The following is a 13,239-nucleotide window of genomic DNA, read 5'->3' as shown; positions in this document are numbered from 1 at the left end:
AAAGCGGGTGCTTTCAGCGGGTAGGACCACCTGTGGTTGACGTAGCTGTGCAGACGCGGTGCAGCAGGGGGCGCTGCGTCTGGTTAAGGGGAGTGATGCTTTGGTTTATTAGCACTTGTGCAGCAGCCTTAAGAGTGAGGAAATAAACCCTAACGGAGATCAGGAGCTTACATTCATCTGTGTTTCCGTAGTTTTGGTGGGTGTCCTTGTCCTGCTGAAGGCACGGTTGCCTACGACTGACTGTATAACACAAGGGAACTTGCGGTGTGTGTGTGTTTGCGCGTTAGCGTTACGCTGCTGTGTGTATAAGGCTTATGCTAGCGGATCGTCGGGCCCTTTCCGTATTGTTGTGTGCCACCATTATCTACCGTTATGGTCGAATGGATTTCCGTGAGCGTGTTTTAACTTTACGGATTTAAAACACTTATTTAATGTATGCTGATACTCGTCAATAGTAGACAGTTCTATATATATATATTTTGTAGTTATTATTAATGTTAATAACATTATTTTGCACTGTTAACATTTATAATTTGTGACTATGAGGATCGAAGTATTGTGAGAACTTACTGACCTACCTACTTATCTATAATGTGTATTTTATCATGTTAAACTTCTCTACATGCAGTTAAAAATGTCCAGGCTCAAGTCATATACTATTTTTTTTTTTGTAAGTGAGTTTTTATTTTTTTTGAGTCATAAAAACCTTTTATTTCCCCCGTCCACAGAGGAGCACAACAATGAGACACAATGCTAGCATGTGGCAGAGAGGGAGAAGGGCTTGCTGCCAACTTTAGAGATTCAACACTGTAGAGAAACGTCTCAGTTTTTACAGGTATGATGTACAATGAAGATAACAAGACACTTCAGATGAGTCTATTCTTCTATTAGAAATATATAATACAAAAATATAAAGGAGTAAATTAGTAAAGTGATTAGTTGGTACAGGGATACTGTGCTAAATTATCTATTATTTTATTTGATTTACTGATTACGATTTTCTGTAATGTAAATCCAAGTTGATGTAGTTCCAATCTCAATCCCCTAAATCAGTATTAACAGTTCTATTCAGATTTAACTAACATTTTTTTAATCATTAGTTTTTTGGTGTTTTATCATCACTACTGATTTGTGTGTACAAGCCACATTATTAATATTATCAATATTACTGCCCCTCTTAATGGCTGTAATATAGCACCATTTTGAAAAATTGTAAGTGTACAACTCCCATTGAGAGTTATCCAGGCTTAACCCGTACATCCTCCACCCCATGGGGTTAGATTTAACAGATAACACTGTTTAACATGTAACAGCTTGATTATATTCATAAAAAACATTTTTTTATTTGCAGTGGAAACAATAAATATGTTGTAATTAAAATAGAATATTATTAATCTTGCCCTTAAAGTGTCCTGCTCTTCTTAACCATATTGGTGGCTACGATTTCCTTATAATAAATAAGACAGTCCAGTTAAGTTTCTATTTCTACTTTTTCAAAACTTATTTTGGCAAATCTGCCCAAGACTGATCTATTTTGGGCAATAATTTCGTAAAATGGACATATTTGGACATATATTTTGTAGACATATTTTGGTTCATTTATTGATCATAGATCTACTTTGGGCAATAATTTAGGAAAATCTGTTGATCACACAAATAATTTGTGCAATAACTGTGGAACATTTGTCAGACATTAATCTACTTTGGGGAATTATTTCAAAAAATCTGTCTATGGTTGATCTGTCAATCACAGATATAAATTGTGCAAGAACTGTGGAAAATATGTCGATCATTGATCTACTTTGGGCAACATTTTAGGAAAATCTGTCGATCACAGACATACTTTGGGCTATAACTGGAAAATCCGTGGTCTACTTTGCGGAATAATTCTGGAAATTCTGTCTATTGTTGATCTAATTTGGGGGAAACAATTTGAAAAATCTGTCAATCGTAAATCAATTTTAGGAAAAATTTAGGAAATTCTGTTGATCTACTTTGGTGAATAAAAAAAATCTGTCGTTTTTGATCTACTTTAAGCAATAATTTAGGAAAATCAGTCAATCACAGATATATTTGGGCAATATTTGAGGAAAATCTGTTAATTATTGATCTACTTCGGAGAATAATTTAGGAAAATCTGTCGACTGTTAATCTACTTTGTGAAAGTATTTTGGTAAATTTATTGATCATTGTTCTACTTGGACAATATTTTAGAAAAATCTGTTGATCACAGGTATACTTTGGGGAATAATTTCGTAAAATCTGACAATAGTTGATCTACTTTGGGCATTAATTTCGAAACATCAATCAATTTGCTTTGAAAAACGCAGTAAAACAGCTCATACTAAAGTGTACTCCTTTACTGCACAGCATACGAGTAAAACCTGAGCGTACTTGTTGAATTCAGTTGGTACAAACCCTCAAATGACAGGCAACACATGAAATTAAGGCGGAGCAACGCTTAGCTTTTTTTTTGTCCTTTCTTTTTTTTAAGCGATGATTTGAAGTCATAATAAAAACAGCTGTGCCACTTCTGCAAGCATAGTCTGTTAGCTGGTCTATTACTCTATTCCTTAAATTATCCTAACAAAATTTCTCATAGAATCTTTTATTATTCAAAATAAGATCTCCATATTATACATGTTTCTCTTCTTTGTTTTATATTGACTATGTACAGAAGTGCAAAAAGTCAACCTTTTGTCCCTTGGGTTATGGCTCTCTCTCTTTCTTTTTTTCTTTTCTTCTTTCTCTCTTTTCTCTCTTTCTCTTTGTCTATCTCTCGCTTGCAGCCAAAGCCCCTGCCCCCAGAGGCAAAACCCTACAACATACATATCATCATCATCATATTTACGTAAATATTTAAAATTCTCTGGATAAATGTCGCTGCTCATTTTTCGAGGATTTTTGGCCTGACATTCAGGGATGCTCTTTTTTTTTGAGATATTAAAATATGTTCTTATGTTCTGAAATGGATACAGTAGAAAATAACTTTCTTGTTTTTTTTTTTACTCTAGCACATATGATCGCAATATTTCCCAACGATTTCTTGATTTGTTACGTACAAAATTAAGTTCGTTAAATTAGCAACTGTCATACTGCTCTTTCGTTCCATAACTACAATTCCACTCTTTCTCCAAAAGTCCATATCAAAACAGAGACAATCAATATCAGATTCAAACAGAAAAGTTCAAACAGGAAAAATGTCAAACATTCTAACATCGATCTTCAATAAAAAGTTGAAAAAAAAAATGTACAACAGAAACTGCTTAAATCCCTAAAAACATGAATTATTTAAAACCAAAAAATAAAAACGAGTATAATGAAAACAGAGTTAACACGAAAAAACTGTAGAATACATTTCCTAACGCCTATGACATTATCCAGGTTAAAAATACAAAATAAGTGAATTCCAAAAAAAAAAAAACGAAACATGCAAACATGAAGCAATATGACTCTTATTACGCTTCTTGAAAAACAGAACAGAAGAAAAGAAAGAAAAGAAGAGGAAAGTGAACGCTTGGTAAGCTTTGTAAGTGTGGTTCGATTAATAAACATATATAAAACACGTGTGAATGAGAAGTGATCTGGGATTAACTGGGTGATTAACAGAAATATTAAGAAAAAACACAATAACTAATAGCTAATCTAAGGCCTCAGTGAAGGAACAGCAAGAACACCAGAGCTGGAGTCAATTCCGCCATTTTTTCTTTAGTTCAGTCAATTCAGTTCAAACTTAACTTTACTCTATTAGAACAAAACACTATTTGTGAATAAAACATCATTAACATCATTCAATGATGCATTTTTAAAGCAATTTCTTACAAAAAAAAACATTTTAAAATAATTTAAATGACCTTGTACACTTTGAAATTTGAAATTGAAATTGAACCCAACCCTGAATGATGCACCTTGTTTTGTACACTAATAAAAACGTAGAGTGAGACATGAGACACTTTGTTGTATGTCTAGAACTGAGGGAACTGAGGAAGCATGGAATATGTAAAGGCCAATATCTTCATAATCTTCATCATTTAATCAACAACTGTGAGGAACAGTGAAGGCTTGCCTTTATTAAGGCCAGATCTACTACAATAACCTAATAACAATGAGCCCGAAATCCCACTCAATTATTAAGGAGGTGAATGACTTGACTTTGGCACAAATCAACAGTGACGCAATGTTCAACGTTAAGTCTTCTGATTTTTGCTGTACATACAGGCTAAAGGCTGCTCAAGATTTGAAATCATTAAATCATAAACTCATAAATTTATGAAATCATAAAATAGGAACACAAATGGCACAAAATCAGTACAAAAAAAAAAAACTACATAACTCATAACTCAATCAAAACCTGAACCAAATAGATATCTCAAATATCTCAGATGTATATTCTCATATACAAAATAAAACTCAAACAATCAATCGAACTCTATTATAAACACAATCAATCAATTGATCAATCAATCAATCAATACGTAACCAACCACACCAGTTCAAGCAGTGCTTCTTCTTTCAGCGTTAAATTTTAGAGTCCCTGCTCTGAGGACTGGAAAAAAACAACAAAAAAAAACAAACAAAAAAAAAACAATACAGGCTCTTCTTCAATTCATGCGAGCGGCAGGAAGAGCAGCTTTACAAGATAAGAGTCTGTTATTGTCTTAATCTCTTTCTTATTATTATCTCCACAATGTAAAGACATGCTGCGGTGATTACCGACCAATACCGACCCATTACATCATTACATTTCATCATTTCTCATCATTACATTTCATCATTTCATTTAATGAATAAAAGAAGGACACTCCGTTGCCTGATATATATATATATATATATATATATATATATATATATATATATATATATATATATATATATATATATATGGCAGCAACAGGAAGGAAAAAGGCAACCCTGTTTTCATGCAACAAGTTGAAAGTTAAGAGTTAAGAGTTGAAGGCCTAATAATAACAACTAACTACAAGGCTGAATGGAAGGAAAGCCATCGAGAGAATCATTATTATTACAGACAGACAACAATAAAAATTTCGTTTTTTTTTTTTAAAAAAGCTCACACAGTCGTGAAATTATGTATAAAAAAACAAGAGCCTTAAAAACAATCTCTGGTAAACAGAATAACACTGCCGACATAACACTTTCTCTCTGTTTGTGTGTATATGTGTGTGTATGTATATATTTATATATATATGTGTATATGTGTCTGTATATTTGTGTGTGTGTGTGTATGTGGTGCGTAGCCCATCGTATGGCATGTGAAGCTCGGTATATAAGATGTGCTTTGAAAAGGTCAGGAAATTTGGATTTTGTGTGTTTTTTCTTTTCTATTTTTTTATTTTACCCGAAAACATTCATTAGTCTCGTTTTAATCCTAATCCTGATCCTTCCATCCAATTCCTCCCTCCATCTATCTATCTGTCTCTTCCTCTCTCTCTTTCATCAGCGAGCTGGACTAGAGGTCAGAACTGTAAATATATATATATATATAATATATATACAGCTATTCACTACTGACTACTACCTGCATTTGACTGACTGTTCTGCTGAATGTATTGTGCCATATGTAGAATTGTAATCACCTTTAAATTGAAAAAACAAATGAATAAAATAAAATAAAAAAGGTGCACCTCGGTCATTGTGTAAACCATATGGTAAATCAGTAACGCTTCACTTGACGTTACAATTAACGCATCTTATAATTAAAACACTTAAAACACGCCTACCGCATGTTGTCTTAATATAACGCTGGCTAAAAGTGCTTAATCGTGACTTAACGCACTTACAGAAACAACGAAAAGCATGATTCTCTCTATAGTTATAGCTCTCTTTAAACACATATCAGTAGGCATTGACACGCAGTTGCATTGATTGATTATGTTATACTGTCAATAGGTTTAATGTCATAATGTTATAATATAACAGGGTGTCCAGGCTAACATGGTGTAATGCATGAATTGGCGAATTTTACAGATACAGATATTTGAGTTAAGACTGGAAGGTAAAACGTACACAGCAAATTTGCCTTCAAATCTACACTTTTAGTGTTTAATTTAAACATTAAAAGTGTTAATTCATCACTTTTAGTCACTAGTTAATTGACTGTGATTACAGGCACATGAGTACGAGTACTTTATAACTACAACTTGTGTTATAGAAAATGTGTCTGTGTCCATCTGTTCATCTTTCTGTCTGTCTGTCTGTTTGTCTTTTAAGATTAAACTGTAATTCTTTAGGGATGCACCGAATATATTTGGCAACCGAACATATTTGGAAACAAAAAAAAAAATATTTGGCAACCGACATTTAATGTTTGGCATAGTTTTAATGTTTTAATATTTGAAATAGTAAAAAAAGGTGGATAATTTATACTGAATAATCAAATAATGAAACCCTCAGGGTTTCGTTAAGCAGCGGTGGCACTTTACTGGATTTTAGGATCCAAAATGGAGCAAAAAGACAAGAAGATTTAGCCAAAATTTAGCTAAAAAGCAGACAGCAAAGCTCCTAGCAGAAACATTGTGTTGTGCTTTATGTTCAATAATATTTAAGAGCTGTTTCATAACCAAAAAGCTGTATTAAATCATAAAAAGGGGCAATTTCTTTATAAAAACCCTGCATTTATTTTGTATTCTTTTATTTTGTTCTGTTTAATATATATATATATATATATATATATATATATTATAATAATTATAGTAATTTAAATTCTAATAACAATAAAACAATAGTTTTGGTGCAGCTTTTAGGTCTGGACTAAGCCCAGTCAGGCTTGGACTAAACTCTCAAAAGCTAATGGTGCTCACTAAAAAAAATATTCTACGACTTATTTCTAATTTGGATCTGTTAAATCAGGCTCAGTAATTATATACCACAAGTTTTTGGCAAATGAACATATTTGGCAACTAAAAAAATATTTGGCAACCGACAATGGCATAAAAACACTTTAATGTTTGGCTGAAATAGTAAAAAAAAGGTTTAATCTGGTTATTAGCAATTGTGGCTAACCTGCTCCAGACTAGTTTAGGCCTGCTGCTGTGACTGTTAGCATTGGGGTTTTAATCTGGTTATTAGCAAATGCAGCTACGTAACCTGCTCGAGTTTAGCTTAGCCTTGCTGCTGTGACTGTTAGCATTGGGGTTTTAATTGGGTTATTAGCAATTGCAGCTATGTAACCTGCACCAGCTTAGCTTAAACCTGCTGCTGTGACTCTTAGCATTGTGGCTATTAACAAATGCAGCTAACCTGCTCCAGCCTAGCTTAGCCCTGCTGCTGTGACTGTTAACATTGTGATTTTAACCTGACTGTTAGCATACATTAAACCGCTCCTCCCACCGCTGCAAAATATACTGTACATAGCAGAAATATTGAGTTGTGCTTTGTTGGTATGTCTGCTTTAATTTATTTAATAATAAAAAGTGGCAAAATCTATGAAAAACCTGCATTTATTCAGTACTCTTTTACTTCTGTTTAAGTCTTAGCCAAAAATATTTATTTCGGTGCATCACTAAATACCCAGCATTTAGGCCTGGACTAAGCCCAGTCAGGCTTGGACTAAACTCTCCAAACTCTCCAAAGGTAATGGTGCTCACTTAAAAAATCATATTTTCAGACATATTTCTAATTTGGTTCTATAAAACCAGTCTGAGTAATTTAAATAACGTAAAGTCAAGTGTTACTGATAAATCATATCTATTTAAACCAAACAAAAAAAATCGAATTAAATCAAACAAATAAAAAAAAGGGAATTTTCTTGGTCAGTCAGCGTACCAGTACTTTTAAACATTACACACGATGCCGGCAGACTAGTATCGGGTGTGTGTATACGTGTGTCGCCTCCTGTCATATGTACAGCTGCTCTTTCAAGTTCTACACATCACATCTAAGGGCACTCCATATAGTTGACTAGTCCTTTAAATGTTCTTATCGGTGAACTAGCAATACCCCACAGGGCACTGCAGACTAGAGTAAAATCGACTGCTCTAACATCTGAAATGTTAACATTTGATGCTGTTAAGTTGTTTGTGTTTATCCCAGGTAATTGATCGGCACATTCAATTGATCTGAAAAGGAAACACAAACAGAAGAAATTTGAAAGATAAATATACAGAAATTTACTGTACAGCTGACAGAACAAAAACTTGTATCTCCAAAAGGGCACAGATTGCTACAGGTAACAAAAGCTTAAGTAAAAAATAATTAAAAAAATATATATATTTAATCCTCTATGGCACAAATGATATTTTTCATGAGGAAAAATATACATTTTGGAAGCTTAAGAGTCCCTATAGTTATAGCAAACTTAAATTTAGCTTCTGACTTTTGATAACAAACTGATTATTTAAATCTAGTGTTTTTTTTTTACAGCAAGAAAGCACCCAAAACAGGGAGCAGCAGGGAGGAGGAGGAGGTCTCCACCAGAACCAGATATTGAAACCTAGCTAACAAAAGGTCTAACTGCACAGTTTTTAAAGTTACTTACAACGTAAGATTATAAACAGCCAGATGTGCTTTGCTTCTTTACATATTCTTACACATCTACCGTATTTTTCGCACTATAAGGAGCACTTAAAATTCTTTAATTTTCCCAAAAATCGTCAGTGTACCTTTTAATCTGGTGAGCCGTATGTATGAATTTTACTAATCAGGTATTAAGAAGCAGTAAAGCCACTCCACTGAAGTACAGCATTATACAGGAGTTTCTGTTTAGATCTCCAGCAGTATTAGCATTAGCCGCTAACCACGATAAATGCTAGCTCTTTCACTGTTTAGAGGTGAGTATTGAACTGTAGTCTGCACGTTTACCTTGTTAAAACAAGTTACATGAGACAAACCACTAGCTAATAATGTCCTGGCTTACCGGAACAGTAGCTCTGTCATGCGCTGTTAGCCGCTAAACATGGCTAGTTCTGGTGGTTAGCTGCTAATGATAATATTGCTGCTCGCAGCCTTAGTGGAAATCTTCAAATCTAAGCTTACTGAAGCGCTTTACTCAACCAAATAAACGTTTTTTTTAGGAGAGAAATTTGTAAAAATTGATTGATTTAAAATTTTTTTTGTAAAAAATTACAGTTTTGTGTAATTTTTTGTGTAAAAGCTAAGCATTACAGGTCTCACCACCCAGCAGCGAGACCTACTGAATTAGGAGGAAAACACGGCAACACCCCTGTTCCTTACTAGTGTCGAATGTTGCGCCTTGTGTGAAAAATACGTATGAAAAATAGTTCAATATATAACATAGTTTTATTTATGACCCACTGTACGCCTCATTGTACTGGATGTAGATATGCCATGTAACATATATATATATATATATATATATATATATATATATGAAGAAGAAATAAATACATAAAAAATAAGGTATTGTATGTTATGGTATGAAAATTTTAATTTGGTTTGTTGTCTGAGGGTAACACTATGCCATAGAGGGTTAATACTATTAAACATATCAATTGTATATTTTTGGCCTATTTTTTTTTTTTCCAATTTTAGACAGTCCAAAAAAGATGGAGTTATAAGATTTTAATATTGTACCAACTATAGGTTTGGCCATCAAGCAAAAGGAGAAATATTTAAAACATTGTGTTCTCTTTTTTTATACAAAGCCAATATTCACTATGAAAAGTGAAAAAGAATGAAGTGAATTAAAAGTCAAATGCTTTTATCTTTGTATTGATAACACACCAAAAGATCGAATAAAAACACATTTAGTTCATTGTGAAAATAAGTTATATAATAAGATATCTTTCAATTGTCTGTGAATAAAATGCTACACATATGTTAAACCATTTTTATTTATTAAAAAAGAATAAATTGATAAATTGAATCAACACTTAGTTGGTTGAATAGGGGCTCTAAAACTATTGCAACCAACTGTATATACATCAAAGCAATTTATTTTTGCTGTGCATATATTGTGTTGGATAATCTAAAAAGTTGGTAAATTTAAAATATAATATTTAATATAAAAGTTCAGTTCATTAAGAAAATGTGAAAGTGCCAGAGTAGAACTTTCAAACAGATAAAACTGAAGCTCACAACATTAATAACAGCAGAAGCAAACTACTTTACTACATATATTGATATTTTCTGTAAATACTAATTATTACACACAATTAGAAATATTTAATAAAGCTGTTTATTAAAGCTGCTGAAATAGAAACACTCACTGGTCTGGACTGTGACTACATTTGAGTCAAGTACTTGTGACTAGTCAGATGCTCTGCAGAAATTATTGGAATCTAAGGAAAAAAACACAAAAAACACACATTAGAACAAAGCAGTACTGCTGAATATGCTCAATTGTTCATTATTAGAAAAATATAGACAGTATTAACAAATGTTTCCTTTACTCAACATACACACAAGAGGAAAAATGGTCCAAACCAACTGATATTTATGTCAAACGGTTCACACTATCTTTTAAATTGTGATCTATATCCGTCATTAGTCTGAAAAGTTCACACTCTTTAACTGATACTCATCTGAAACTCGTCCATGGTTCCTTAAAACTTATTTGTAAAGCTTTTTATTATTCTTTGTTCAAAAAACATTATGCAGTTCCGACAGGAGCCTTCTAATATAGTTTTAAATTTAGATTTGAGTCCCATCAGTTCAAATATGTTTGTGGAACCACTGAGACCCTCGATCACTCCTGTCATCCATTTCCCTTCTTTTCACACCCATTTGTTTCTACTCTTTGACATAAAAGTCACATAAATTCCTATCTGGCTGTTCAGACTGTGCTGCATTGCTGTAAATCAGCTAAACTTTAAAGGACAAGAATAAGCAAGAACAAAATGCAGGACTTTGTACACCCACAAAAATTGCGTGTTTTTACTTAGTATTTTTTTTACAAGCAAGAAGGAAATAAAATGATCAAAGATGCACTTATAAAAAATGACCAAGACTCAAAACTAGCACATATACGTACCAATTGCATGTATTCGTTGGTAGTCAGCTTTGATAGAGAAGAGTCCTCAAAATAAAAAGGGACAAGAAGAACAATATTAAAATGGTACTCTTCATTACAACAGATCAAAAAGCAGATCAAATGCATCTCCAACATTCAAATCAGTACATGAAAGATAATAGTTGTATATGTTAAAAGACATCCAAAACAATAAATACTGGAGGACATATGTAGAGTAAACATGTAAATAAGTCATCATAAGTCACACCCCTTTAGATACTGTGATCAGCATATATATGTTTTCTGCAATAATGAATAAAAATCACAATTTTAACAACAATAATGATATAAAGGTATAATAATGTGGGCCAACAAGAGGGAGAGATGTCTTTACCCCTGTAAAGACGGATTTATTCCTGAGGGGTTGTGGAGAGAGTAAATGAGAGAGAGAGTGAGAGAGAGAGAGAGAGATTGAGAGAGAGCCATAAAGGGGGCAAACCTGATTGACTGATGCAGACGTGAAGGGAACACTAGTGGCGGACGTGGTTGCTGCGGACACAGCGGCCGGTGAAGCGCCGTGCATCATGGGTACTTTTCAGAGGGAAAATCATTTAAGCATACATACAGAGGAGTGTGGCCTACAGGTGTACACATGTGAACGGTGAGGGGGAGGTGCTTGCGTAAAGAGAGGGGGAGGGAAAAGAGAGGGAGGAAGCTTTGCTACACACTAGAATCACCAACGCTAAACCACACGATCAGCTAGGGTGACCAACCACCAGTTCACGCCTGGCATTATCATGCATGCTGGATGATCTAATCACTAGTGATTACCGCAATAGTCGTATAGCTGTTCACGACTGGCATTTAAATGCTGGAGGCTTCCAGTTTTCTTTGAACAGAGTTCCCAGTTTAAATCCAGAAGAGGCCCCAAGTTTCACTAATCCTGGCTAGCACTGCTGGAGCAGTATTAGCATTTCCCTCTAACTGCTCTAAGCGCTAGCTCTTTTGTCATTCAGAGGTGAGTATTATCAGCCTGTAGCCTGCTGCTAAACCCGGCTAGCACTGTTGGAGCATTTTTAGCATTATCTGCAAACTGCACTAAGCGCTAGCTCTTTCAACATTCAGAGGTGAGTATTACCAATCTGTAGCCTGCTGCTTACTCTGGCTAGCACTGCTGGAGCAGCATTAGCATTACCCTCTAACCACGCTAAGCACTAGCTATTTCACCGTTCAGGGGTGAGTATATTGGACTGTAGTCTGCGTGTTTACTGTGTTCAAACAAGCTTCGTGGGACGAACTGCCAGCTAATATTGCCCTGTCTTACTATAGAACACTAAGGGTTGCTCAGTTTAGCGCTGTTAGACAGCATTAGCCGTTTATCGCTAATCTAAGCTTATTGTAAATAAACGGAAGCACTTTACTTAACTAAAAAAACAGTTTTCAGGAGAGAAATCTCTATAGATTAACATCAAGCGCTCGTTTGAATGTAAAATATAAGAATTACTTTAAGAATTACAGTTTTGTTTACGTAACTTAGCTTAGCTTTCTTAACTAAATTAGAAGGAAAACATGGTGACACCCCTGTTTCTTACTAGTGACGCATAATGTGCCTTATAATCCAGTGCTCCTCATGTATGAAAATAGAACAGAAAATAGACATTTATTGACAGCGTGCCTAACAATCCGGTGCAAATTATAGTGTGAAAAATACGGTACTTTATCTCATTTACACTTGTACTCTGTGATGACCCACTTATGATCAGATCACCCAGGATGTATGTGAATGCCAGGTTTCAACAAAATACCAAAAAACATGCCAACAAGGCCACAGCCCTCATGGTCTTATAGCAAGATTTATAGCACTAATTCACTGTTATCCATATTATGCATACATTTTTAGTTCTGTCCCACCTTGGTCTTAAAGCAGTGATTCACTCATAGTTGTTTTAGCATGTGTAGTCAAACTAGCTCCAGCAGCAGTTAAACGCTGTACTGTGCCGTTCTGGTTGATTTACTGTTGGTGATTCTGATGCGTAGAGTTCACACCAGCAGAAAGCAATCTGTGGCAACTGAAGTACAGTAAATACTGTGTGTATATTTAGAAATCACAGAGCTTGTTTACACCTTGCATCATTGTGAGTTATTTCACATTTGAGTTGTATGTAGATATACTTTAATGCTTTTCACAAAAAATTGATTTTATTTACCACTTAAAAAAACATTCACAAGCATTTATTCATTTAATCTTAGTTAAATGTGTTTAATAGAAATCGGGCCCTATTTTAGCAAACTGAGCATCGTGCAGCTTGATT

The 13,239-nt window shown here is 34.1% G+C and overlaps 1 protein-coding gene across 15 annotated transcripts in view; it reads right to left on the bottom strand.

The window, feature by feature from the left end:
- Positions 1–679: 679 nt before the first annotated feature.
- mbnl1 (muscleblind-like splicing regulator 1) overlaps positions 680–13,239 on the bottom strand; it is a 120,347-nt gene continuing 107,787 nt past the window's right edge. For 12 of the 15 annotated variants that reach the window (XM_022679222.2, XM_022679224.2, XM_022679225.2 and 9 more), the window contains 4 exons: positions 11,427–11,518; positions 10,949–10,993; positions 10,185–10,256; positions 680–8,075 (listed from right to left, as the gene is read on the bottom strand). In XM_022679222.2, the coding sequence (XP_022534943.2) occupies positions 10,200–10,256; positions 10,949–10,993; positions 11,427–11,518 (194 nt within the window). In that variant the 3' untranslated portion in view covers positions 680–8,075; positions 10,185–10,199. The remainder of the gene's footprint in view (positions 8,076–10,184; positions 10,257–10,948; positions 10,994–11,426; positions 11,519–13,239) is intronic. The other 3 variants (XM_022679228.2, XM_049476821.1, XM_049476822.1) reach the window with 2 other exon arrangements.

This window comes from Astyanax mexicanus, chromosome 4 (assembly GCF_023375975.1).
Source record: "Astyanax mexicanus isolate ESR-SI-001 chromosome 4, AstMex3_surface, whole genome shotgun sequence".
NCBI lineage: Eukaryota > Metazoa > Chordata > Actinopteri > Characiformes > Acestrorhamphidae > Astyanax > Astyanax mexicanus.
The sequence above is the reverse complement of the archived record's forward strand: the minus strand, read 5'-3'. Positions and strand labels throughout refer to the sequence as shown.